The 27,951-nt window shown below is 58.9% G+C and overlaps 2 protein-coding genes and 1 long non-coding RNA gene across 4 annotated transcripts in view; 1 reads left to right on the forward strand and 2 right to left on the reverse strand.

Annotated features, from left to right (window-relative positions):
• The window catches only part of LOC140720173 (uncharacterized), a 914,213-nt gene that overhangs the window by 533,958 nt on the left and 352,304 nt on the right, over positions 1–27,951 (reverse strand). The window lies entirely within an intron of this gene.
• Positions 595–27,474, reverse strand: LOC140720133 (zinc-binding protein A33-like). The gene is made up of 6 exons (XM_073035019.1): positions 27,442–27,474; positions 26,647–26,742; positions 26,006–26,239; positions 24,152–24,174; positions 23,946–24,064; positions 595–1,241 (listed from the first exon to the last, which is right to left on the reverse strand). Exons 1-6 carry the CDS (start codon positions 27,472–27,474, stop codon positions 691–693), a joined length of 1,056 nt encoding a protein of 351 aa, XP_072891120.1. The 3' UTR covers positions 595–690.
• LOC140720134 (uncharacterized) lies at positions 2,199–13,558 on the forward strand. Its single transcript, XM_073035020.1, has 10 exons — positions 2,199–2,205; positions 6,106–6,251; positions 7,297–7,444; positions 8,260–8,397; positions 8,535–8,665; positions 10,608–10,664; positions 11,571–11,732; positions 11,994–12,016; positions 12,172–12,230; positions 13,542–13,558. Exons 1-10 carry the CDS (start codon positions 2,199–2,201, stop codon positions 13,556–13,558), a joined length of 888 nt encoding a protein of 295 aa, XP_072891121.1.

A 27,951-nucleotide genomic window follows, 5' to 3' on the forward strand; every position in this document is an offset into this window, starting at 1 on the left:
AAATAAATCTGCAAAAAAAAAACAGATCCCCTTAATCACTAAAGATTAAACAAGTTTGGGAGAGAGAACTTAATATGACCTTTGTTAATGAAGATGGTCAATTCTTCTTTAATATGTGCCAATCAGTGTTTAATTCAATTTAAAATTGTTCACTGTTACTATTTAACAAAGGAGAGACTATCCAAAATATTTCCTAACATAGACAATTATTGCGATAGTTATAAAACTGAAGTAGCCACTTTTTCACATATGTTCTGGTCATGTTCTTCATCAAAATCTTTTTGGAAATCTTTATTTTCTACAATTTCTAAAGCTCTGAAAATTAATTTACAACCTAATGTGCAAACCTTTTATTTCTGTCTATACATGCAGTCCTCGTATGACCTTTATCCTCCTCCACCTCACTATCTGCTCTAACACTCTGGTTCCCCTCCCTCTGAAAATGTAGTTTAACCCCCTCCCCCGCAGCCCTGGCAAATCTACCAACAAGGATGTTAGTCCCCCTGCAGTTCAGGGGCAAACCGTCCCGTCGGAACAGGCCCCACCTTCCCGGGAACAAAGCCCAATTGTCCAGAAACATGAAGCCCTCCCTCCTGCACCATCTCCTTAGCCACGTATTTAGCTGCACTCTCCGCACATTTATATTTACAGGGACTTTACTCCTGACGCCGGTCCCGGGATCCGACCCGTTTACAGACCCGGAGCGGAACCTGAGCAGATTCTCAGCCACTGATTTTCATCACAGGTCGCGAAGAAAGGATAAAGATTCCCCGTGAATTTATTCCCAGTGAAGGTGTGGAGATGGGACTTGGTCTCCGCGTTGTAAAATGAAACTGTCCCGGACTCGTAACTGAGATAAACTCCCACCCTCCCCGGGATGGGACCGGCAGCGAGACGGGACTCGGGGGAGGAGAGACCGGACACGTCACAATCCCGATATAACACGTCACCATCCCGCCCGATGATCCAGAATCCGGCCTCCGGACTCAGACTGACCCGTCCCTTCCTCTCCACTGACTCTGCGGCGACTCCCAGACTCCAGACCCGATTCCCCGTCACCTCCACCTCCCAGTAATGTCTCCCCGATGTGAATCCCTCCGATCCCAGTACACAAGGCCAGTATGTGAATCGCTTCCCGGTGTCAGGGAGATCCCACCGGATCCCGGTCCATCTCACACTCTTCCGATCCTCAGACACCTCGAGATACGGATACGCCGTTTTCACATCCAGGGTGACAGAGACTGGGGGGAGAAACAGAGAATTAGAGTCCCCGGGGATCGGGGGGAGACTCGGACAGCGCGGCCCGGGGAATCGGGGGGAGACTCGGGCAGCGCGAACCCGGGGATCGGGGGGAGACTCGGGCAGCGCGGCCCCGGGGATCGGGGGGAGCCTCGGGCAGCGCGGCCCCAGGGATCGGGGGAGACTCGGGCAGCGCGGCCCCAGGGATCGGGGGGAGACTCGGACAGCGCGGCCCCAGGGATCGGGGGGAGACTCGGGCAGCGCGGCCCCGGGGATCGGGGGGAGACTAGGGCAGCGAGGCCCCGGGGATCGGGGTGGGGGGGAAACGCGGGCAGCGCGGCCCCGGGGATCGGGGGGAGACTCGGAGAGGGGGGCCAGGGGATCGGGGGGAGACTCGGACAGCGCGGCCCCGGGGATCGGGGGGAGACTCGGGCAGTGCGGCCCCGGGGATCGGGGGGGGGAGACTTGGACAGTGCGGCCCCGGGGATCGGGGGGAGACTCGGACAGCGTGGCCCCGGGGATCGGGGGGAGACTCGGACAGCGTGGCCCCGGGGATCGGGGGTACACTCGGGCACCGCCGCCCCGGGGATCGGGGGGAGACTCGGACAGCGCGGCGCCGGGGATCGGGGGAGACTCGGACAGCGCGGCCCCGGGGATCCGGGGGAGACTCGGACAGCGCGGCCCCGGGGATCGGGGGGAGACTCGGGCAGCGCGGACCCAGGGATAGGGAGGGGGGAGACTCGGACAGGGCGGCCCCAGGGAGCGGGGGGGGGGGGGAGACTCGGACAGCTCGGCCCCAGGGATCGGGAGGAGACTCGGACAGCACGGCCCCAGGGATCGGGGGGAGACTCGGGCAGCGCGGCCCCGGGGATCGGGGGGAGACTCGGGCAGCGCGGCCCCGGGGATCGGGGGGAGACTCGGGCAGTGCGGCCCCGGGGATCGGGGGGGGGGGTGGAGACATGGACAGTGCGGCCCCGGGGATCGGGGGGAGACTCGGACAGCGCGGCCCCAGGGATCGGGGGGGGGGGGGGAGACTCGGACAGCGCGGCCCCAGGGATCGGAGGGGGGGGGGAGACTCGGACAGCGCCGCCCCAGGGATCGGGGGGGAGACTCGGACAGCGCGGCCCAGGGGATCGCGGGGAGACTCGGGCAGCGCGGCCCCAGGGATCGCGGGGAGACTCGGGCAGCGCGGCCCCAGGGATCGGAGGGGGGGGGAGACTCGGACAGCGCCGCCCCAGGGATCGGGGGGAGACTCGGACAGCGCGGCCCCCGGGGATCGGGGGGGAGACTCGGGCAGCGCGGCCCCGGGGATCGGGGGGAGACTCGGACAGCGCGGCCCCAGGGATCGCGGGGAGACTCGGACAGCGCGGCCCCAGGGATCGCGGGGAGACTCGGACAGCGCGGCCCCAGGGAGCGCGGGGAGACTCGGGCAGCGCGGCCCCGGATATCTGGGGGAGACTCGGACTGCGCGGCCCCGGGGATCGGAGGGAGACTCGGACAGGGCGGCCCCTGGGATCGGGGGTAGACTCGGGCGGCGCGGCTCCGGGGATCGGGGGGAGACTCGGGCAGCGCGGGCCCCGAGGATCGGGGGGGAGACTCGGGCAGCGGGGCCCCGGGGATCGGGGGTGGGGGGGGAGACGCGGTCAGCGCGGCCCCGGGGATCGGGGGGAGACTCGGGCAGCGCGGGCCCCGGGGATCGGGGGGAGACTCGGGCAGCGCGGCCCCGGGGATCGGGGGGAGACTCGGTCAGTCCGGCCCCGGGGATCTGGGGGAGACTCGGTCTGCGCGGGCCCAGGGATCGGGGGGGGGGGGTCTCGGGCAGCGCGGCCCTGGGGATCGGGGGGAGACTCGGGCAGGGCGGCCCCGGGGATCGGGGTGGGGGGGGAGACGCGGTCAGCGCGGCCCCGGGGATCGGGGGGAGACTCGGGCAGCGCGGCCCCGGGGATCTCGGGGAGACGCGGTCAGCGCGGCCCCCGGGGATCGGGGGGAGACTTGGACAGCGCGGCCCCGGGGATCGGGGGGGGGGGGGGTGTAGCCTCGGGCGGCGCGGCTCCGGGGATCGGGGGGAGACTCGGGCAGCGCGGCCCCGGGGATCGGTGGGAGACTCGGACAGCGGGGCCCCGGGGATCGGGGTGGGGGGGAGACGCGGTCAACGCGGCCCCGGGGATCGGGGGGAGACTCGGACAGCGGGGCCCCGGGGATCGGGGTGGGGGGGAGACGCGGTCAGCGCGGCCCCGGGGATCGGGGGGAGACTCGGACAGCGGGGCCCCGGGGATCGGGGTGGGGGGGGAGACGCGGTCAGCGCGGCCCCGGGGATCGGGGGGAGACTCGGGCAGCGCGGCCCCGGGGATCGGGGGGAGACTCGGGCAGCGCGGGCCGCGGGGATCGGGGGGGGGGGGGGTCTCGGGCAGCGCGGCCCTGGGGATCGGGGGGAGACTCGGGCAGCGCGGCCCCGGGGATCTCGGGGAGACTCGGGAAGCGCTGCCCCGGGGATAGGGGGGTGGGGAGACTTGGACAGCGCGGCCCCGGGGATCGGGGGGGGGGGGTGTAGCCTCGGGCGGCGCGGCTCCGGGGATCGGTGGGAGACTCGGACAGGGCGGCCCCGGGGATCGGGGGGGGGGGGGGGGTGTAGACTCGGGCGGCGCGGCCCCGGGGATCGGGGGGAGACTCGGACAGGGCGGCCCCGGGGATCGGGGGGGGGGGTGTAGACTCGGGCGGCGAGGCTCCGGGGATCGGGGGGAGACTCGGGCAGCGCGGCCCCGGGGATCGGGCGGAGACTCGGGCAGCTGGGCCCCGGGGATCGAGGTGGGGGGGGAGACGCGGTCAGCGCGGCCCCCGGGGATCGGGGGGAGACTCGGGCAGCGCGGCCCCGGGGATCGGGGGGAGACTCGGGCAGTCCGGCCCCGGGGATCTGGGGGAGACTCGGTCTGCGCGGGCCCAGGGATCGGGGGGGGGAGACTCGGACAGCGCGGCCCCAGTGATCGGAGGGGGGGGAAACTCGGACAGCGCCGCCCCAGGGATCGGGGGGAGACTCGGACAGCGCGGCACCAGGGATCGGGGGGAGACTCGGGCAGCGCGGCCCCGAGGATCTGGGGGAGACTCGGACTGCGCGGCCCCGGGGATCGGGGAGTGGGGAGACCTGGACAGCGCGGCCCCGGGGATCGGGGGGAGACTCGGACAGGGCGGCCCCGGTGATGGGGGGGGGGTGTAGAATCGGGCGGCGCGGCTCCGGGGATCGGGGGGGAGACTCGGGCAGCGCGGCCCCGGGGATCGGGGGGAGACTCGGGCAGCGCGGCCCCGGGGATCGGGGTGGGGGGGAGACGCGGGCAGCGCGGCCCCAGGGATCGGGGGGAGACTCGGGCAGCGCGGCCCCGGGGATCGGGGGGAGACTCGGGCAGCCCGGCCCCGGGGATCGGGGGTGGGGGGAGACTCGAGCAGCGCGGCCCCGGGGATCGGGGGGAGACTCGGGCAGCGCGGCCCCGGGGATCGGGGGGAGACTCGGACTGCGCGGCCCCGGGGATCGGGGAGTGGGGAGACTTGGACAGCGCGGCCCCGGGGATCGGGGGGAGACTCGGACAGGGCGGCCCCGGTGATGGGGGGGGTGTAGAATCGGGCGGCGCGGCTCCGGGGATCGGGGGGAGACTCGGGCAGTGCGGCCCCGGGGATCGGGGGGGAGACTCGGGCAGCGCGGCCCCGGGGATCGGGGTGGGGGGGAGACGCGGGTAGCGCGGCCCCAGGGATCGGGGAGAGACTCGGGCAGCGCGGCCCCGGGGATCGGGGGGAGACTCGGGCAGCCCGGCCCCGGGGATCGGGGGTGGGGGGAGACTCGAGCAGCGCGGCCCCGGGGATCGGGGGGAGACTCGGGCAGCGCGGCCCCGGGGATCGGGGGGAGACTCGGACAGGGCGGCCCCGGGGATCGGGGGGAGACTCGGGCAGCGCGGCCCCGGGGATCGGGGGGAGACTCGGGCAGCGGGGCCCCGGGGATCGGGGTGGGGGGGAGACGCGGTCAGCGCGGCCCCGGGGATCGGGGGGGGAGACTCTGGCAGCGCGGTCCTGGGGATCGGGGGGGGGGGGGAGGACTCGGACAGCGCGGCCCCAGTGATCGGAGGGGGGGAGACTCGGACAGCGCCGCCCCAGGGATCGGGGGGAGACTCGGACAGCGCGGCCCCGGGAATCGGGGGGAGACTGGGGCAGCGCGGCCCCGAGGATCTGGGGGAGACTCGGACTGCGCGGCCCCGGGGATCGGAGGGAGACTCGGGAAGCGCGGCCCCGGGGATCGGGGAGTGGGGAGACTTGGACAGCGCGGCCCCGGGGATCGGGGGGAGACTCGGGCAGCGCGGCCCCGGGGATCTGGGGGAGACTCGGATAGGGCGGCCCCGGGGATCGAGGGGGGGGGTGGGTAGACTCGGGCGGCGCGGCTCCGGGGATCGGGGGGTGGGGAGACTTGGACAGCGCGGCCCCGGGGATCGGGGGGAGACTCGGACAGGGCGGCCCCGGGGATCGGGGTGTGGGGGGTAGACTCGGGCGGCGCGGCTCCGGGGATCGGGGGGAGACTGGGACAGCGCGGCGCCGGGGGATCGGGGTTAGACTCGGACAGCGCGGCCCCGGGGATCGGAGGGAGACTCGGGAAGCGCGGCCCCGGGGATCGGGGAGTGGGGAGACTTGGACAGCGCGGCCCCGGGGATCGGGGGGAGACTCGGACAGCGCAGCCCCGGTGATCGGGGGGGGGGATAGACTCGGGCGGCGCGGCCCCGGGGATCGGGTGGAGACTCGGGCAGCGCGGCCCCCGGGGATCGGGGGTCACTCGGACAGCGCGGCCCCGGGGATCGGGGGGAGACTCTGGCAGCGCGGCCCCGGGGATCGGAGGGAGACTCGGGAAGCGCGGCCCCGGGGATCGGGGGGTGGGGAGACTCGGACAGCGCGGCCCCAGGGATCGGAGGGGGGGATCCTCGGACAGCGCCGCCCCAGGGATCGGGGGGAAACTCGGGCAGCGCGGCCCCCGTGGATCGGGGGTAGACTCGGGCAGCGCGGCCCCGGGGATCGGGGGGAGACTCGGGCAGCGCGGCCCCGGGGATCTGGGGGAGACTCGGACTGCGCGGCCCCGGGGATCGGAGGGAGACTCGGGAAGCGCGGCCCCGGGGATCGGGGGGTGGGGAGACTTGGACAGCGCGGCCCCGGGGATCGGGGGGAGTCTCGGACAGGGCGGCCCCGGGGATCGAGGGGGGGGGGGTAGACTCGGGCGGCGCGGCTCCGGGGATCGGGGGGGGTGGGGAGACTTGGACAGCGCTGCCCCGGGGATCGGGGGGAGACTCGGACAGGGCGGCCCCGGGGATCAGGGGGTGGGGGGTAGACTCGGGCGGCGCGGCTCCGGGGATCGGGGGGAGACTGGGGACAGCGCGGCGCCGGGGATCGGGGTTAGACTCGGACAGCGCGGCCCCGGGGATCGGGAGGAGACTCGGACAGCGCGGCCCCGGGGATCGGGGGAAGACTCGGACAGCGCGGCCCCGGGGATCGGGGGAGACTCGGACAGCGCGGCCCCGGGGATCGGGGGGAGACTCGGGCAGCGCGGACCCGGGGATCGGGGGGAGACTCGGGCAGCGCGGCCCCGGGGATCGGGGGGAGACTCGGGCAGTCCGGCCCCGGGGATCTGGGGGAAACTCGGTCTGCGCGGGCCCAGGGATCGGGGGGGGGGGGGGAGACTCGGACAGCGCGGCCACAGTGATCGGAGGGGGGGGAAACTCGGACAGCGCCGCCCCCAGGGATCGGGGGGAGACTCGGAGCAGCGCGGCCCCAGGGATCGGGGGGAGACTCGGGCAGCGCGGCCCCGGGGATCGGGGGGAGACTCGGGCAGCGCGGGCCCCGGGGATCGGGGGGAGACTCGGGCAGCGGGGCCCCCGGGGATCGGGGGTGGGGGGGAGACGCGGTCAGCGCGGCCCCGGGGATCGGGGGGGGAGACTCTGGCAGCGCGGTCCTGGGGATCGGGGGGGGGGGGGGAGACTCGGACAGCGCGGCCCCAGTGATCGGAGGGGGGGGGAGACTCGGACAGCGCCGCCCCCAGGGATCGGGGGGAGACTCGGACAGCGCGGCCCCGGGGATGGGGGGAGACTGGGGCAGCGCGGCCCCCGAGGATCTGGGGGAGACTCGGACTGCGCGGCCCCGGGGATCGGAGGGAGACTCGGGAAGCGCGGCCCCCGGGGATCGGGGAGTGGGGGAGGACTTGGACAGCGCGGCCCCGGGGATCGGGGGGAGACTCGGACAGCGCGGCCCCCGGTGATCGGGGGGGGGGGGGTAGACTCGGGCAGCGCGGCCCCCGGGGATCGGGTGGAGACTCGGGCAGCGCGGCCCCGGGGATCTGGGGGAGACTCGGATAGGGCGGCCCCGGGGATCGAGGGGGGGGTGGGTAGACTCGGGCGGCGCGGCCTCCGGGGATCGGGGGGTGGGGAGACTTGGACAGCGCGGCCCCCGGGGGATCGGGGGGAGACTCGGACAGGGCGGGCCCCGGGGATCGGGGTGTGGGGGTAGACTCGGGCGGCGCGGCTCCGGGGATCGGGGGGAGACTGGGACAGCGCGGCGCCGGGGATCGGGGTTAGACTCGGACAGCGCGGCCCCGGGGATCGGAGGGAGACTCGGGAAGCGCGGCCCCGGGGATCGGGGAGTGGGGAGACTTGGACAGCGCGGCCCCGGGGATCGGGGGGAGACTCGGACAGCGCAGCCCCGGTGATCGGGGGGGGGGTAGACTCGAGCGGCGCGGCCCCGGGGATCGGGTGGAGACTCGGGCCAGCGCGGCCCCGGGGGATCGGGGGTCACTCGGACAGCGCGGCCCCGGGGATCGGGGGGAGACTCTGGCAGCGCGGCCCCGGGGATCGGAGGGAGACTCGGGAAGCGCGGCCCCGGGGATCGGGGGGTGGGGAGACTCGGACAGCGCGGCCCCAGGGATCGGAGGGGGGGGATCCTCGGACAGCGCCGCCCCCAGGGATCGGGGGGAAACTCGGGCAGCGCGGCCCCGTGGATCGGGGGTAGACTCGGGCAGCGCGGCCCCCGGGGATCGGGGGGAGACTCGGGCAGCGCGGCCCCCGGGGATCTGGGGGAGACTCGGACTGCGCGGCCCCCGGGGATCGGAGGGAGACTCGGGAAGCGCGGGCCCCCGGGGATCGGGGGGTGGGGAGACTTGGACAGCGCGGCCCCGGGGATCGGGGGGAGTCTCGGACAGGGCGGCCCCGGGGATCGAGGGGGGGGGGGGGTAGACTCGGGGCGGCGCGGCTCCGGGGATCGGGGGGGTGGGGAGACTTGGACAGCGCTGCCCCCGGGGATCGGGGGGAGACTCGGACAGGGCGGCCCCGGGGATCGGGGGGTGGGGGGTAGACTCGGGCGGCGCGGCTCCGGGGATCGGGGGGAGACTGGGACAGCGCGGCGCCGGGGGATCGGGGTTAGACTCGGACAGCGCGGCCCCGGGGATCGGGAGGAGACTCGGACAGCGCGGCCCCGGGGATCGGGGGAAGACTCGGACAGCGCGGCCCCGGGGATCGGGGGAGACTCGGACAGCGCGGCCCCGGGGATCGGGGGGAGACTCGGGCAGCGCGGACCCGGGGATCGGGGGGAGACCTCGGGCAGCGCGGCCCCGGGGATCGGGGGGGAGACTCGGGCAGTCCGGCCCCGGGGATCTGGGGGAGACTCGGGTCTGCGCGGGCCCAGGGATCGGGGGGGGGGGAGACTCGGACAGCGCGGCCCCAGTGATCGGAGGGGGGGGGAAACTCGGACAGCGCCGCCCCAGGGATCGGGGGGAGACTCGGACAGCGCGGCCCCAGGGATCGGGGGGAGACTCGGGCAGCGCGGCCCCGGGGATCGGGGGGGAGACTCGGGCAGCGCGGGCCCCGAGGATCTGGGGGAGACTCGGACTGCGCGGCCCCGGGGATCGGGGAGTGGGGGAGACTTGGACAGCGCGGCCCCCGGGGATCGGGGGGAGACTCGGACAGGGCGGCCCCGTGATGGGGGGGGTGTAGAATCGGGCGGCGCGGCTCCGGGGATCGGGGGGAGACTCGGGCAGCGCGGCCCCGGGGATCGGGGGGAGACTCGGGCAGCGCGGCCCCGGGGATCGGGGTGGGGGGGAGACGCGGGCAGCGCGGCCCCAGGGATCGGGTGGAGACTCGGGCAGCGCGGCCCCCGGGGATCGGGGGGAGACTCGGGCAGCCCGGCCCCGGGGATCGGGGGTGGGGGGAGACTCGAGCAGCGCGGCCCCGGGGATCGGGGGGAGACTCGGGCAGCGCGGCCCCGGGGATCGGGGGGGAGACTCGGACAGGGCGGCCCCGGGGATCGGGGGGAGGACTCGGGCAGCGCGGCCCCGGGGATCGGGGGGGAGACTCGGGCAGCGGGGCCCCGGGGATCGGGGGTGCGGGGGAGACGCGGTCAGCGCGGCCCCGGTGATCGGGGGGCGAGACTCTGGCAGCGCGGTCCTGGGGATCGGGGGGAGACTCGGGCAGTCCGGCCCCGGGGATCTGGGGGAGACTCGGTCTGCGCGGGCCCAGGGATCGGGGGGGGGGGGGGGAGACTCGGACAGCGCGGGCCCCAGTGATCGGAGGGGGGGGAGACTCGGACAGCGCCGCCCCAGGGATCGGGGGGAGACTCGGACAGCGCGGCCCCGGGATCGGGGGGAGACTGGGGCAGCGCGGCCCCGAGGATCTGGGGGAGACTCGGACTGCGCGGCCCCGGGGATCGGAGGGGAGACTCGGGAAGCGCGGCCCCGGGGATCGGGGAAGTGGGGAGACTTGGACAGCGCGGGCCCCGGGGATCGGGGGGAGACTCGGACATCGCGGCCCCGGTGATCGGGGGGGGGGGGGGTAGACCTCGGGCAGCGCGGCCCCGGGGATCGGGTGGAGACTCGGGCAGCGCGGCCCCGGGGATCTGGGGGAGACTCGGGACTGCGCGCGGCCCCGGGGATCGGAGGGAGACTCGGGAAGCGCGGCCCCAGGGATCGGAGGGAGACTCGGATAGGGCGGGCCCCGGGGATCGAGGGGGGGGGGGTAGACTCGGGCGGCGCGGCTCCGGGGATCGGGGGGTGGGGAGACTTGGACAGCGCGGCCCCCGGGGATCGGGGGGGAGACTCGGACAGGGCGGCCCCCGGGGATCGGGGGGTGGGGGTAGACTCGGGCGGCGCGGGCTCCGGGGATCGGGGGGAGACTGGGACAGCGCGGCGCCGGGGATCGGGGTTAGACTCGGACAGCGCGGCCCCGGGGATCGGAGGGAGACTCGGGAAGCGCGGCCCCGGGGATCGGGGAGTGGGGGAGACTTGGACAGCGCGGCCCCGGGGATCGGGGGGAGACTCGGACAGCGCAGCCCCGGTGATCGGGGGGGGGGGGTGTAGACTCGGGCGGCGCGGCCCCCGGGGATCGGGTGGAGACTCGGGCAGCGCGGCCCCCGGGGATCGGGGGGTCACTCGGACAGCGCGGCCCCGGGGATCGGGGGGAGACTCTGGCAGCGCGGCCCCGGGGATCGGAGGGAGACTCGGGAAGCGCGGCCCCGGGGATCGGGGGGTGGGGAGACTCGGACAGCGCGGCCCCCAGGGATCGGAGGGGGGGGATCCTCGGACAGCGCCGCCCCAGGGATCGGGTGGAAACTCGGGCAGCGCGGCCCCGTGGATCGGGGGGTAGACTCGGGCAGCGCGGCCCCGGGGATCGGGGGGAGACTCGGGCAGCGCGGCCCCGGGGATCTGGGGGAGACTCGGACTGCGCGGCCCCGGGGATCGGAGGGAGACTCGGGAAGCGCGGCCCCGGGGATCGGGGGGGTGGGGGAGACTTGGACAGCGCCGGCCCCCGGGGATCGGGGGGAGTCTCGGACAGGGCGGCCCCCGGGGGATCGAGGGGGGGGGGGGTAGACTCGGGCGGCGCGGCTCCGGGGATCGGGGGGGTTGGGGAGACTTGGACAGCGCTGCCCCGGGGATCGGGGGGAGACTCGGACAGGGCGGTCCCGGGGATCGGGGGGGTGGGGGGTAGACTCGGGCGGCGCGGCTCCGGGGATCGGGGGGAGACTGGGACAGCGCGGCGCCGGGGATCGGGGTTAGACTCGGACAGCGCGGCCCCGGGGATCGGGGGGACACTCGGGCACCGCCGCCCCGGGGATCGGGGGGGAGAATCGGACAGCGCTGCCCCGGGGATCGGGAGGAGACTCGGACAGCGCGGCCCCGGGGATCGGGGGAAGACTCGGACAGCGCGGCCCCGGGGATCGGGGGAGACTCGGACAGCGCGGCCCCGGGGATCGGGGGGAGACTCGGGCAGCGCGGACCCGGGGATCGGGGGGAGACTCGGGCAGCACTGCCCCGGGGATCGGGGGTAGACTAGGACAGCGCGGCCCCGGGGATCGGGGGGAGACCCGGGCAGCGCGGCCCCGGGGATTGGGGGGGAGACTCGGACAGCGCGGCCCCGGGGATCGGGGGGAGACTCGGGCAGCGCGGCCCCCGGGGATCGGGAGGAGACTCGGGCAGCGCGGCCCCGGGGATCGGGGGAGACTCGGGCAGCGGGGGCCCCGGGGATCGGGGTGGGGGGGGAGACGCGGGCAGCGCGGCCCCGGGGATCGGGGGGAGAATCGGACAGCGCGGGCCCCGGGGATTGGGAGGAGATTCGGACAGCGCGGCCCCGGGGATCGGGGGGAGACTCGGGCAGCGCGGACCCGGGGATCGGGGGTAGACTCGGACAGCGCGGCCCCGGGGATCGGGGGGAGACTCGGGCAGCACTGCCCCGGGGATCGGGGGTAGACTCGGTCAGCGCGGCCCCGGGGATCGGGGGGAGACTCGGGCAGCGCGGACCCGGGGATCGGGGGGAGACTCGGGCAGCACTGCCCCGGGGATCGGGGGTAGACTCGGACAGCGCGGCACCGGGGATCGGGGGAGTCTCGGGCAGCGCGGACCCGGGGATCGGGGGGGAGACCTCGGGCAGCACTGCCCCGGGGATCGGGGGGTAGACTCGGACAGCGCGGCCCCCGGGGATCGGGGGGAGACTCGGGCAGCGCGGCCCCGGGGATTGGGGGGAGACTCGGGCAGCGCGGCCCCGGGGATCGGGGGGAGACTCGGGCAGCGCGGCCCCGGGGATCTGGGGGAGACTCGGCTGCGAGGCCCCGGGGATCGGGGGGAGACTCGGACAGGGCGGCCCCGGGGATCGGAAGGGGGGGATAGACTCGGGCGGCGCGTCTCCGGGGATCGGGGGGAGACTCGGGCAGCGAGGCCCCGGGGATCGGGGGAGACTCGGGCAGCGGGGCTCCGGGGATCGGGGTGGGGGGGGAGACGCGGGCAGCGCGGCTCCGGGGATCGGAGAGGATTCTCGGGCAGCGGGCTCCAGGGATCGGGGGGGAGACTCGGGCACCGCCGCCCCGGGGATCAGGGGAGACTCGGATAGCGCGGCCCCGGGGATCGGGAGGAGACTCGGACAGCGCGGCCCTGGGGATCGGGGGGAGACGGGCGGCGCGGCCCCGGGGATCGGGGGGGTTTTCCGCTGGATGGAGAGCAGAGAGACCCCTGGCCCTTGATTCCTCAGACAGGGGAATCTTCCTCCCTCACTCCTGCCTGTTAACCCCTGAAAGATTTTGTGTTTCTTTGAGATCTCTCATTCTTCGAAACTGGGAACAGAAAACATAGAGCAGTACAGCACAGGAACAGGCCCGTCATACAATGTTCACATTCATTTCTGAGTGTGAAGTGGGGGAGTGTGATGGTTTGAGACAGTAAAGGAGGTGATAATGGGAACCAGTAGGGGACAGATGAATGGCAGATTGAACCAGGAGGGGGAGAGGTGGAAACCCCGTGGGTGAACTGTGTGTGTAGAGGTAATGAGAAGCTGGAGGGGGCAAAGATGGGAGTTGAGGATGACTTTGTCCCCTTTTCCAGAACCCCATCCCTCGCAGCCCCTTATTTAGACAGGGGATGAATTTGCAGGAACCCTTAAGCAAAACAGGTCCTGATAAAGTGTTTCAGTCTAAACCGTCGACTGTTTACTCTATTCCATAGAAACCTCCCGGCGTGCTGTTCCCCGAACAATTTGTGTGAGTTACTCTGCTTTAAATATACTCAATTATTTGGCCTCCACAGCTGCCTGTGGCAGATTCACTATCCTGTGGATAAAGGAATTCCTCCTCATCTCTGTCCTAAATGGACATCCCTATAGTCGGAGGCTGTGCTTACCGTTCTCGACCCACCCACATCCTCCCAACATCAACTCTCTCCAGTCAGGTGTCAGAGAGATCTGGCGAGACCGTTCATCAGGACCTGTGTAGCTTGGATTACCAGCATCTGCAGATTTTCTCCTGCTTGATTTTTATAGCAGAAGTTAATAAGTAAAGTTCTTGATCAGTCAGAGTCTCAAAAGTTATGGGGAGGAGGCAGGAGAATAGGGTTGAGAGGGGTAATAAATCAGCTATTCTTCTAAAATCCCGTGTGTACAGGCCAAGAACCATCAAACACTCCTCATATGTTAACTCTTTCATTCCCAGAATTATTCTTGTGAATCTTCTGCACCCCCTCCAATGCCAGTACATGTTTTCCGATAGAAGGGACCCAAAACTGCTCACAAAGTGTGGTCTGACCAATGCCTTATAAAACCTCAGAATTACATCCTTGCTCTTGTACTCTAATCCTCCCGAAATGAAAGCAAACATTGAGTTTGCCAATCTTACCACTGACACAAACTGCAAGTTAACCTTCAGGGAATCCTGCACAACGACACCCATGTCCCTTTGCACCTCTGATTTTTGAATTTCGCCCTGTTTACATAATTGTCTATGCCTTTATTCCTTCGACCAAAGTCATACCTGCCTAAGTTTGTACCTGTCAAACTCTACCTGTGCTACAAGATCCTTATTCCGTATACTGGTGCATTCAAATAAGTCCATAAGACAAAGCAGCAGAAGCCGGCCATTCGGCCCTTTGAATCTGCTCCGCCATTTAATCATGAGCTGATCCATTCTCCCATTTATTCCCACTCTCCCACCGTCTCATCATGACCTATGATGCCCTGGCTACTCACATACCTATCAATCCCTGTCTTAAATACACCCAATGACCTGGCTTCCACTGCCGCAAGAAATTCACAGATTCACCACCCCCTGGCTAAAAAATTTTCTTTGCATCTCTTTTCTGAATTGGCACCCTTCAATCATTAAGTCATGCTCTCTCGTACTAGACTCCCCCACCATGGGAAACAACTTTGCCACATCCACTCTGTCCATGCCTTTTAACATTCGACATGTTTCTGTGAGGCTCCCCCTCATTCTTCTAAACTCCACGGAGTTCAGTCCAAGAGCGGTCAAATGTTCCTCATATGTTAACACTCTCATTCCCGGAATCATTCTGGTGAATCTTCTCTGAACCCTCTCCAATGTCAAAACATCCTTTCTTAAATAAGGAGCCCAAAACTGCACACAGTATTCCAAGTGAGGTCTTACCAGTTCCTTATAGAGCCTCAACATCACATTCCTGCTCCTATACTCTATTCCTCTAGAAATGAATGCCAACATTGCATTCGCCTTCTTCACCACTGACTCAAACTGGAGGTTAACCTTAAGGGTATCCTGCACGAGCACTCCCAAGTCCCATTGCATCTCAGGACTTTGAATTTTCTCTCCAGTTAAATAATAGTCTGTCCGTTTATTTCTTCTACCAACGTGCATGACTATACACTTTTCAAAATTGTATTTCATTTGCCACTTCTTTGACCATTCTCCTAATCTATCCAAGTCTCTCTGCAGACTCTCAGTTTCCTCAGCACTACCGTCCCCTCCACCTATCTTTGTATCATCAGCAAACTTAGCCACAAAGCCATCTATTCCATAATCCAAATTGTTGATGTACAACGTAAAAAGAAGCGGCCCCAACACGGACCCCTGTGGAACACCACTGGTAACTGGCAGACAACCAGAATGGGATCCTTTATTCCCACTCTTTGTTTCCTGCCAATCAGCCAACACTCTATCAGCGTATGTAACTTTCCCGTAATTCCATGGGCTCTTATCTTGTTTAGCAGCCTCATGTGTGGCACCTTGTCAAAGGCCTTCTGAAAATTCAAATACACAACATCCACTGCATCTCCCTTGTCCAGCCTACTTGTAATCTCCTCAAAAAATTTCAATTGGTTTGTCAGGCAGGATTTTCCTTTAAGGAAACCATGCTGAGTTTGGCCTATCTTGTCATATGCCTCCAGGTACTCCGGAACCTCATCCTTGACAATTGACTCCAGAAACTTCCCAACCATTTCTCAAGCTAACAGGTCTATAATTTACTTTTTGCTTCCTTGCCCCTTTCTTAAATACCAGAGTGGCATTTACAATCTTCCACTCCTGCGGAACCATGCCAGAATCTTGACTTTTGAAAGATCATTGCTAATGCCTCCGCGATCTCCACAGCTACTGCCTTCAAAACACAAGTGTGCATTCCATCTGGTCCTGGAGATTTATCTACCCTCAGACTATTCAGCTTCCTGAGTACTTTCTCTGTCGTAATTGTGACTGCGCACACTTCTCTTCCCTGACACCCTTGAGTGTCCGGTATACTGCTGATATCTTCCTCAGTCAGGACTGATGCAAATACTCGTTCAGTTCCTCAGCCATCTCCTTATCTCCCATTACAAATTCTCCAGCATCATTTTCTATCGGTCCTATATCCACTCTCACCCGTTTTTTATTCATTATATACGACAAAGCTTTTAGTATCTTCTCTGATATTATTTGCTAGCTTCCTTTCATAGTTCATCTTTTCCCTCTTAATCGCCTTCTTAGTTTCCTTTTGTAAGCTTTTAAAAACTTCCCAATCCTCTGTCTTCCCACTAATTTTTGCTTCCTTGAATGCCCTCTCCTTTGCTTTTACTTTGGCTTTGACTTCTCTTGTCAGCCACGGTCGCAACCTTTTTCCATTTGAAAATTTCTTCTTTTTTGGAATATATCTGTCTTGCACCTTCCTCACTTCTCGCATAAACTCCAGCCACTGCTGCTCTACCGTCCTCCCGCTAGTGTCCCTTTCCAGTCAAATTTGGCCAGTTCCTCTCTCGTGCCACTGTAATTTCCTTTACTCCACTGCAATACCGACACTTCGGATTTCGGCTTCTCTTTCTCAAATTTCACAGTGAACTCAATCATGTTACAATCACTGCCTCCGAATGGTTTCTTCACCTCAGTCTCTCTAATCACCTGTGGGTCATTACACTATATCCAATCCAGTACCTCTGATCCCCTAGTGGGCTCAACAACAAGCTGTTCTGAAAAGCCATCTCGTAGACATTCTACAAATTCTCTGTCTTGAGATCCAGTGTTGTCCTGATTTTCCCAATCCACTCGCATGTTAAAATCCCCACAATTATCATAACACTGCCCTTCTGGCAAGCCTTTTCTATTTCCTGTTGTAATTTGTAGTCCACCTCACTGCAGCTGTTAGGAGACCTGTAGATAACAGCCATCAGGGTCCTTTTACCCCTGCTATTTCTTAGCTCAACCCATAAAGATTCTGCACCTTCCGATCCTATGTCACCTCTTTCTAATGATTTAATATCATTTCTTACCAATAAAGCCATGCCACCCCCTCTGCCTACCTGCCTATCCTTCCGATACACCGTGTATCCTTGGACGTTCAGCTCTCAGAGACATGCATCCTTTAGCCACGTCTCAGTGATGGCCACAAAATTATACCTGCCAATCTGTAGCTGTACGACAAGATCATCCACCTTATTCCTTATGCTGTGTGTATTTAAGTATAACACCTTAAGTCCAGTATTTGATACTTTTTGATTTGATTGCACTGCAACTCATCCCATTGGCTGCAAATTTGCCCCATCACCTGCATGTCCTTCCTGACATCTTTACTGCTCACTATCTTAGATTTATTTCTGTTTTGCCCCTCCTCTACTCTATCATTCCGGTTTCCCATACCCCTTCCAAATTAGTTTAAACCCTCCCTAACAGCTCTATAAAACATTCCCGCTATGGTTCAGGTGTAACCCGTCCTTTTTGAACAGGTAATACTTCCCCCTAAAGAGATCCCAATGATCCAAGAATCTGAAGCCCTGCCCCCTGCACCAGTCTCTCAGCCACGCATTCATCTGCCTGATCCTACTATTCTTGCCCTCACTAGCACGTGGCACAGGTAGCAATCCTGAGATTACTACCCTGGAGGTCCTGCTTCTCAGCTTCATTCCTAACTCCTGGAAATCTCTCTTCAGGACCTCCTCCCTTTTCCACGCTATGTCATTGGTACCAACATGTACCAAGACAGATGGCTGCTCGCCCTCTCCCTTCAGGATATTCTGGACCCGATCCGAGACATCCCGTACCCTGGCACCTGGAAGGCAGCACACCATGCGGGTATCTCTACCAGTCTCACAGAATCTCCTGTCTGTTCCCCTGACTATGGCATCCCCTATGACTACCGCATTCCTCTTCTCCCTCCTTCCCTCCTGCACAACAGCGCCAGGCTCAGTGCCAGAGACCCGGTCACCTTGGCCGTCCCCTGTCAGGTCATCCCCCTCAACAGCATCCGAAACGATATACTTGTTGCTGAGGGGGGCAGCCACAGGGGTGCTCTCCACTATCCGGGCATTTCCCTTCCCTCTCCTGACAGTCACCCAGTTTTCTGACCCCTGTAGCCTAGGGATGACTACCTCGCTGTAGCTCCTGTCTATCACCTTTTCATTTTCTCTAATAAGCAGTAGGTCATCAAGCTGCAGCTCCAGATCCCTAACACGGTCTCCGAGGAGCTGAATCTCGGTTCACCTGGTGCAGATATGACTATCAGGGAGGCTGGAGGTCTCCCTGGATTCCCACATCTGACACCCTGAACAAAGCACTAACCCTGCAGACATGCTACCTAATTCTACAGGAATGAAACAAAGAAAGATAGGTCTACTCACCCACTTACTTCGCCAAGCACACAAACCTTCTAAACCGTTTGCTAATGTGCCCTGCTGTTCCCCCGTCCGTCGGGCCGATTTGCCAAGGGGAGAAAAACAGTCGGTGCCTCGCTCTCGCCTCTTCCCGTTACCGCCTAAGCCCGTTGAGCCAAAGCCCGACACTCTGCTGCCACCCACTCCGCTTCCCGCTGTATAGGGTGGTCATCTTTTTTAAACTCTCCGCGCTGTCCTGCGCAGTCTCGCCGTTCTTGTACGCCAAGTTTTTTAAAAAACTGCCTTCCTTCAGAATTTAGATCCCACGCCACCCTTCTTGTCCCAATCTAAAAAAACACCTTCAGTCCTGTATTCATCAGCCTATTCCACACTGTCCACATGAAATTCAGCAAGGCCTTTGATGTCGAGGATAGACCACACTTGGAGCATTGTCTGCATTTCCGGTTCCCGAATATGGGGAGGATGCAATTACACTGGACAGGAGGCTTCAGGAGGATGTTACCAGGACTGGGGGCTTGGGTTAAAAGCAGAGAGTGGATAAGATTGGGCTATTCAGCTGTAGTGTAGGATGTTCAGGTATGACCCCTTATCAAGGAAAATAATTCATAAGGATTTTAAATAAAGTTTCTTTTTCCAAGAAATGTGAGTACAGAACCAGAGGCCTCAGATAAACAGTGAGACGGGAAATTTTTCTGAGTGGTCTACCGGGTAACATTCTCAGAGAGGGGGAGGTTGGTAAATGGAATTTGCCCTCAGACGCTGTAGAAACAGGTAAAAATAAAATATTTTAAAATAACTTTGGGCAGGTACACAGATGGGAAATGGTTAGAGGGATGGGGGGGGGGCAAACACACACAAATGGGCCATGCTCAAGAAGACATCTTAGTCTTGCAGATTGATGAAGTGGGCCGTGAGTTCAACATCCGTCAAACCCTCCCAGATCATCCTCCTGAGGAATCTCACCCCGGAGTCTGTCTGTGAATTGTTGATGTAACGTCACGTCAGAGGGAAGCTCAGTGCCACAGAACAGACAGACTGGGTAAGGACGGCAGATTTCAATCCTAAATGGGAATTTGTTCTGTTTCTGTGGCCGTGTGTCACACGTGATTGAGTTGTTTAAAAGAATAAATGACTGTCTCTGAAGAGACTGGTTTCCAGGTTACTGAGGGAAATAACAATGTACATTGCTGAGGCTGTGACTACAATCTGCCAATCCTTCCTGTGTATGTGTGTGAGGGAGCTTTGCCAGGCCGGTTATGCTGTGTGTGCTTCTCCCGAGATGAAATCTTGACCCATGTCAATGCTTGTTGGTGTGTCCGAGCTCATTCTCACAATGCTTCAATGTAGTGGTCTGATCACCATAAGACATAGGAGCAGAATTAGGCCATTTGCCCATTGAGTCTGCTCCGCCATTTAATCATGGCTGATCGTTTTTTTTCCCTCCTCAGCCCCACTACCTGGTCTTCTCCCCGTAACCATTGATGCTGTGTCCAATCTAGAACCTATCAAGCTCTGCCTTAAATACACACAACAAGTTCCACAAATTCACCAGCTGCTGGCACAAATTTCTCTGCATATTTTAAATAGATCCCCCTCTATCTTGAGGCTGTGCCCTCTTGTGCTAAACTCCACCGCCATGGGAAACATCCTTTCCACATCTACTCTGTCTAGGACTTTCAACATTCGAAAGGTTTCAATGAGATCCTCCCTCATCTTTCTAAATTCCCGTGAGTACAGACACAGAACTATCAAACGTTCCTCATATGAGAACCCTTTCATTCCTGGAATCATCCTTATGAAATGAACCTACTGCAATGCTAGCACATCTTTTCTTAGATGAGGAGCCCAAAACTGTTCACAATACTCAAGGTGAGGCTTCACCAGTGCCTTATAAAGCCTCAGCATCACATCCCTGCTCTTGGATTGAATGCTATCTAAACCCCTTGAATTGAATGCTAACATTGGATTTGCCTTCCTCACCACTGTCTCTACCTGCAAGTTAACCTTTAGGGTGTTCTGCAGAATGACTGCTAAGTCCATTTTCAACTCAGCTTTTTGGGTTTTCTCCCCATTTGAAAAAAAAATCTGCACATTATTTCTACGACCACTGTGCATGGTCATGCATTTTCCAACATTGTATATCACTTGCCACTTTCCTTCCCATTTTCCTCATTCAAGTCCTTGTCCAGTCTAACTGTTTCCTCAACACTATCCGCCCCTCCACCAATCTTTGTATTATCTGCAAACTTGAAAACAAAGCCATCTGTTCTAGGACAAGAGGGTATTAATTCAGGATTGAAGGACGTCCTTTTAGAACTGAGATGTGGAGAAATTACGTTAGTCAGTGTGTGGAAAATCTGTGGAATTTGTTGCCACAAGTGGCTGTTAAGGCCAAGGCATATTTAAGGCAGAGATAGATAGGTTCTTGATTAGCCAGGGCATCAAAGGGTATAGGGTGAAATCAGTGGAGCGTGGATGACCGGAAGAATTGGATCTGCTCATGACTGAATGGAGGCACGAGTCACTTGCAGCCAACCAGAAAAGGATCCCTTTACTCTCATTCGCTGTTTCCCCACCAATCAGCCAATGTTCTAACCATGCCTGTAACTTTTCTGTAATACCATGGCCTCTTAACCTGGTTACCACCTTCATGTGTGGCACCTTGCCAAAGGCCTTCTGAGATTCCAAATATACAACATCCACTGCATCCCCTTTATCTATCCTGCTTGTAGTCTCCTCAAAGAATCCCAACAGGTTTGTCAGGCAGGATCTTCCCTTAACGAAGCCATGCTGACTTGTCCTATCTTGTCCAGGGTCACCAAGTATTCCATAGCCTCATACTTAACAATTGACTCCAATTTCTTCCCAACCACAGAGGTGAGGCTAACTGGTCAATAATTTCCTTTCTGTTGCCTTCCTCCTTACTTAAAGAGTTAAGTGACATTTGCCATTTTCCAGTCATCTGGCACCATGCCAGGGTCCAGTGATTTTTGAAAGATCATTTGAAATGCCTCCACAAGTCTACTGCAACCTCTTTCCGAACACTAGGGTGCAGTTCATCTGGTCCGGGTGACTTATGTACCTTTAGGTCTTTCAGCTTTTTGAGCACCTTCTCCCTTGTAACAGCAACTGCACTCACTTCCCTTCCCTCACACTCTTCAACACCGGGCACAGTGCTAGTGTCTTCCATTGTGAAGACTGGTGCAAAATATTTGGTTCATCTGCCATCTCTTTATCCCGCGTTATTATACATCCGGCCTCATTTTCTACCGGTCCTATATCCACTCTCATGTCTGTTTTTTTTTTAACAATACTTGAAAAACAATTTGAAATTGTTTGCTAACTTGTTTTACAAAGACAGGTGTGTAAAAAGGGCCTGAAGGATCATTGGAGACCAGAGTCACCCCAACCACAAACTGTACCAGTTGCTACCATCCGGGGTACGGTGCCACAGATTAAAAGCCAGGAGCAACAGACTCCGGGACAGCTTCTTCAACCAGGCCATCAGACTGATTAACTCATGCTAACACAACTGTATTTCTATGTTATATTGACCAGCATGTTATACATATAATTCATCATAAATTACTATAAATTGCACATTGCACATATAGATGGAGACGTAACGTAAAGATTTTTAATCCTCATGTATATGAAGGATGTAAGTAATAAAGTCAATTCAATTTAAATCAATTTCTTCTTTATTTTTCCCCTCCCAATCATCCTTTTAGTTCCTCTCTGTAGATATTTAAATGCTTCCCAATCCTCTGTCTTCCTACTAATTTTTGCTTAGTTGTATGCCCTCTCTTTTGTCTTTACATTAACTTGTTTTCCCTTGTCAGCCACGGTTGTATTATTTTGCCATCTGAGTATTTTTTTTTAATTTTTGAAATACATCTATCCTTCAGCTTCCTCATTTTCCCAGAACTGACACCATTTCTGCTCTGCTCTCATCCCTGCCAGCATCTCCTTCCAATTTGCTTTGGCCAACTCCTCTCTCAGACCACTGTAATTTCTTTTACTTCTCTGAAATACTACAATGTCAGACTTTACTTTCTCCTTATCAAATTTCAAGTTGAACTCAGTCATGTTGTGAGCACTGCTTCCTAAGGTTTCTTTGAACTACTCACCTCTAGTTCAATACATAAAACCCAATCCAGTAGAGCTGTTCCCCGAGTAGGCTCAACGACAAACTGCTCTAGAAAGCCATCACATTGCATTCAACAAACTCACTCTCTTGAGATCCTTTACCAACCTGATTTCCCCAATTGCCCTGCATGTTGAAATCTCCCATAGTTATCATAACATTGTCCTTTTCATCAGCCTTTTCTATTTCCGGTTGTAATCTGTGGGCCTCAACCCACTGACTGTTGGGAGGCCTGTATGTGACTGGTGTCAGTGTCATTTTTACTTTTGCAGTTCCTTACCTCAACCCACAAGATTCAACATCTTCAATCCTATGTCACATCTAGCTGCTGATTTACCAGCAGAGCCACACCACCCAATCAGCCTTCCTTCCTTCCTTCCTCCGATACATTGTGTAACCTTGAACATTCAGATCCCAACAACAACCATCCTTCAGTCAAAATTCAGTGATGGCCAGAACATCATACCTGACAATCGGTAATAGTGCAACAAGATCATGCACTTATTTTTCATACTCCATGCATTGAGATATAACACTTTGTGTACTGTATCTGCTACCCTTTTTAATTCTGCATCCCTAATGCACTGATACTCACCCTTCTGGCTGCAATTTTGTCCTCTCATCTGTCCACCCTATCTGACAGTCTGACTATCTTTGCATTTTACGATCAGTCCTATCCCTTCACTCCAGTTCCACCCCCCCCCCCCCACCAAATTAGTTCAGATCCTCCCCAACTGCTCTATCAAACCTCTCTCTGAGAATATTGTTCTCCGTCGGGTCGAGGTGCGACCCATCCCTTTTGAGCAGGTCATTCCTCCACCAGATGAGATCCCAATGATCCAAGAACCTGAATCCCTGTCCCCAGCCCCATCTTCTCAGCCATGTTTATCTGTCAAATTATCCTGTTTCTACCCTCACCAGCACGTGGCACAGGCAGCAATCCAGAAATTACAACCCTGGGGGTACTGCTTCTGAGCTTTCTAACAAGCTCTCCAAATTCTATTTTCAGGGCCTATTTGCTTTTACTTCCAATGTCATTGTCACAAATTTACCAAGATATCTGGCTCTTTTCCCTCCCTCTCTAAAATGCTGCGGACACGATTCGAGACATCCCTGACCCTGGCTCCCAGGAGGCAACATACCATTCGGGTGTCCCGTTCACATCAATAGATTCTCCTGTCTGATCCCCTGACGATTCAGTCCCCGATCACGACCACTCCCCTCTTCTGCCTCTAACAACAGTGAGAGATGCTGATCCGGAAGGGGGAAGACCTGTGTCAGTCAGAGTCTGCACTCTCAGGGCACATGAAGGACTTGTGTATTTTCCTGACAATCCCGGTCACCACACTGATACCCGCTTTTATTCCCTAAAATATTATCGTCAGTATTAAATTCCCAGTTCCTCTGGTAGATCCAAACTCATGTCCTGGTGTGTTAGTGCATTTGCCTGGGATTGGAACACAGTGGTTCATTTGACAGTCCCGTGTAGTGGTTGTCTTGTGACCCTGTGCTGGTGTGTCCAGGGGTCTGACATCTCCAGCTGACAATGTGACAGTGATGCCTCCCAGTCGGTGGGGTTGATGTGAAATAAACTTCAGTTCCCCTTCAGCCCAGTATTTCAGACAATCTTTGCCTCAAATTGGAACTAAATTGAGCTTCATAAACAAGGAGAAATGAATCTTTGTAAGTTTTACCTGGATTAATAGCATCAAGCGTTTCTCTCAGCACTGTTTTCAACAAATAGGGGTGATCGAACTTTTCAACCGGTAGGGTCTCATCTGTCACTGACAATTCCTGGACATTGTCATTAATCCTGTAAATATTAAACTGCTGGTTATAAATTGCTGTTCTGAACTATTTTACAAATACATTCAGGGTTTCAGTAAAGAGCCTGACCTACCTCCTATTCCGACGAGCTTCCTCCTGAAATAAATAAAACACAAATCCGATTAGACTTGGACTTACTGTCCATATCCTGAATTTCATCCAAATCATTACAAGGTCTTGAAAATTCCCACTCCCGCAATCACTCACACACACGGACAATACAGAACCACGGGGTAAATTACAGGGAAAATTTCTGAATGTCAGACCATTACCGAGAGGATGAAACTTACAGTGAAAACAGGATAGGGTTTGCACCTTCATCTAGATATGACGTTAGTGTGATAGGATGGAGGAGTTTAAGATCTGTAATGGATTTAATTGTGTGCAGGTGGAGGAAGTACCTCTATTTATGGGGAGACTTGTGGGGAGATGTAATTCCAGATGGATTTTAACAAATTCCACTAGAAATTTAGTGAGGAGGATGTGGAACTCAGTGCCACAGGAGTGGTTGAAATGGAACGGCAGAGACTGAATGTAATGGGGAGGCTGGATAAATACGTGTGGGACCAGGGAGTTCGGGCACTGTTGCTGGGTGTGGTGAGTAGGTGGGTGGAGGATTGTGAAGCATGGAAACTGATAGAAGATGGACCTAATGGCCTGTTAATGGAGAAAGGGATATAATCCCATTTGAAATTTATCCAAAAAATAAAGAGACAGTGAAAGATTCCCTAATCTGATGGAAACAGGATACAGAAGAGAAGTCTGATGGGTGGGTCACATTCTTTGCTCTCACCGATTGACAGAGAGACCCTCACACCCACCGCACCAGACACACTCACAGCCTATGACTGGAACTGGGTGTTAATGGGAGTTTTAGAGGATACTTTATGTAGAATTAAGGACACAGACAGCAACTCTGTGTTGTGGTCAGAGTAAATAATTTCAGAGAAATTTGCATTCTGTCCTGGGATGTACAGAAGTTGTGGAAGTCCAGTTTTGGGACAATAGACAATAGGTGCCGGTGTAGGCTATTCGACCCTTCTAGCCAGCACCGCCATTCACTGTGATCATGGCTGATCATACACAATCAGTACCCCGTACCTGCCCTCTCCCCATATCCTTTGACCCCGCTATCTATAAGAGCTCTATCTAACTCTCTCTTGATAGCATCCAGAGACTTGGCCTCCACTGCCTTCTGGGGCAGAGCATTCCACATATCCACCACTCTCTGGGTGAAAAAGCTTTTCCACATCTCTGTTCTAAATGGCCTACCCCTCATTCTTAAACTGTGGCCTCTGGTTCTGGACTCACCCATCAGCGGGAACATGCTTCCTGCCTCCAGCGTGTCCAATCCCTTAATAATCTTATTATTATGGGACAACAACAACCCTGAATAGTTACATCAATTGTCTGGTGAGAAACAGTTTACTGCCATTTGTAAATGCTGTGTGTAGGAGCAACACGTCTGTTTTCTGTCTGCATTGTATTCTGTGTTACGTATTTATTACGATAACCAGTCTGGTGTTTATTATGGTAACTCGTCACGTGAGTGGGGACGTGGTAAAAGCGAAATTAAAAGGTTACGTCTCTGTACTTTGTTCTGGGCAGTTTTGAGCTGGGGACGGGCGGATGACATTCTGTTCTTGACCGCTGTGTTGCAGCTTACTTTACAATGAATTACCCTGAAGTTTGTTCGCTTCAAGATTGTATTTTGCTAATGAAGGACTGAAAGCGTATCTTGGACATTTTGAAATGTCATTATTGGAGTGATGGGAGGGCACATCATGCAAGTATAACAACTTGTGTGAGGTCGCCAGCAGCGACAATTGATTTGTTAGAACTGGCCTCTATGCTGTGTTTATTTCAAATATACCACTGTTCATTTAGTTCAATTTGACAGAAATAAATTGAAAATGTAATCCCTCACCTTGAGAAATATCACACTGTCTTTTTGATCCATCTGTTCCTTTAACTTTGAAATTTCCTCCTGAATAATCCTTATATTCTTTTGAATCTCCCGAAGATTCTTCTCCATTGGATTGAGAATCCTCTTCACTTCTTCCCTGAGATCCCTGAGTAAGCTCTGCTCTTTCTCAGTGATAATCTGGCGCAGTTCAGCAAACTGGGATGTGATGTGGGTCTGAAGGCTGTGTGACTGTTCCTGTTGAATGAAAGGTGAAGATTAATATACTGCATTGCTGTGCTCTGTTTCCTTTTGTCGTTAAGTTCGGTCTATTGGAGTCCATGCTACTTCTGAGTGCATTCCCGTCAACACCATTCACTCACATTTTCCTGAAACCTACTCTCACTTATTGACCCATAAACCCCATCTGATTCATGCACACCCTCCCCACCTTTACAAGGTTAACGGTAATTAGCCATTCATCCAGCATGTCGTTGTGATGTGTCGGAGTCTCTCGTGGTCACAGGGAGAGCATGCAAACTCCACAGACAGCAGCAGAGGTCAGGATCGGACCCAGGTCACTGGAGCTGCGATTCTCGGCTATTCTGCATTAAATCGAGCAAAACTCGACAGTAACATCAGAAATTCCGCTCAGGAAGCCTCACCAGAACTCCGGAAATATTCTCTTTCTGTTGCTGCTCCTTTTCCTGGAAGTCTGATTTCTTTTTTGTGAGAGAGTCTAAGGAAGATTTTAGCTGATCCTGGAAGTCAGAGCGTGAAGGAAATAGAAACAAAGATGCATCAAAAGAAACAGGTGATCAAACCCGATTATCACACAAAATGCCGGAGGAACTCAGTGAGTCAGGCAGCATCTATTCAGGGGAAATAAACAGCCGGTGTTCCGGGATGAGACCCTTCATTAGGACTGGGAAGGAATGGGACAGATGCCAGAATAAAAAGGTTGGGTATGAGAACCAGCTGACAGGTAACGGGTGAGACAACGTGAGGGGGAACGTGGGGGAGGGTGATGAAGTGAGAAGCTGGGAGGGGACAGGTGGAAGAGGTAAAGGGCTGGAGAAGAAGGAATCTAATACGAGAGGACAATCGACCATGGAAGAAACGGGAGGAACTGGGCTGTTTGCGGCCCTGAATGGTGACGAGGGAGGAGGTTAGGAGTCAGGTGTAGCACTTGTCCCGCTTGCAGGTGTCAGTGCCAGGAGGGAGATCAGTGGGGAGGAGCGAGTGGATAAGGGCGATACAGTACGGGGAGCGATCCGTATAGAGAGCGGAGAGTTATGGGGAGGGGTGGGTCTGGGCTGTTGGAGGGAGAGATTTGTTTGCTGGTAGAATCCCGTTGGATGGTGAAAGTTGCAAAGAGTGATGTGTTGGTTATGGAGGCTCGTGTGATGGTATGTAGGACAAAGGAAATGTGTTAAGTATTAAATTAACTTTAGTTTTACCTTGTAGGTTTTAACGGCTTCTTTAATCGGCATGAAGCGGTGTTCTCTGTGTTCCTGCGCGTCTCTACAGACCAGACAGATCAGTGTCTTGTCCGTTTCACAAAACAGCTTCAGTTCTTCCTCATGTTCCTCGCAGTGAAGTTTAATTTCCTTCCCTTTCGGATTCAGGTTTAGATTCCGAACTTTTTGTGTCATATTTGCTAAGGCCCGATTCACCCTGAGGGTGCGGTCAGCAAACACCGCTCTACATTCCGGGCAGGAGTTTCTCTCCTCCCTTTCCCAACACCGTGTGATACAAGAGCGACAGAAGTTGTGTCCACACTCCAGTATAACCGGATCGATGAAGAAATCCAGGCAGATGGGACAAATTGCCTCCTCGCTCAAACTCTCGACCTGTCCTTTCGAAGCCATGTTGACTCCCAGCACTTCCCGATTCAGAATGCTTTCACTTTCGGGGAGTTGCTGATCCCCTGCAGTACCGCGATTGTCCACTACGCACTTGACTCGGGA

The sequence above is a fragment of the Hemitrygon akajei genome, unplaced genomic scaffold (genome assembly GCF_048418815.1).
Source record: "Hemitrygon akajei unplaced genomic scaffold, sHemAka1.3 Scf000037, whole genome shotgun sequence".
NCBI classification, from domain to species: domain Eukaryota; kingdom Metazoa; phylum Chordata; class Chondrichthyes; order Myliobatiformes; family Dasyatidae; genus Hemitrygon; species Hemitrygon akajei.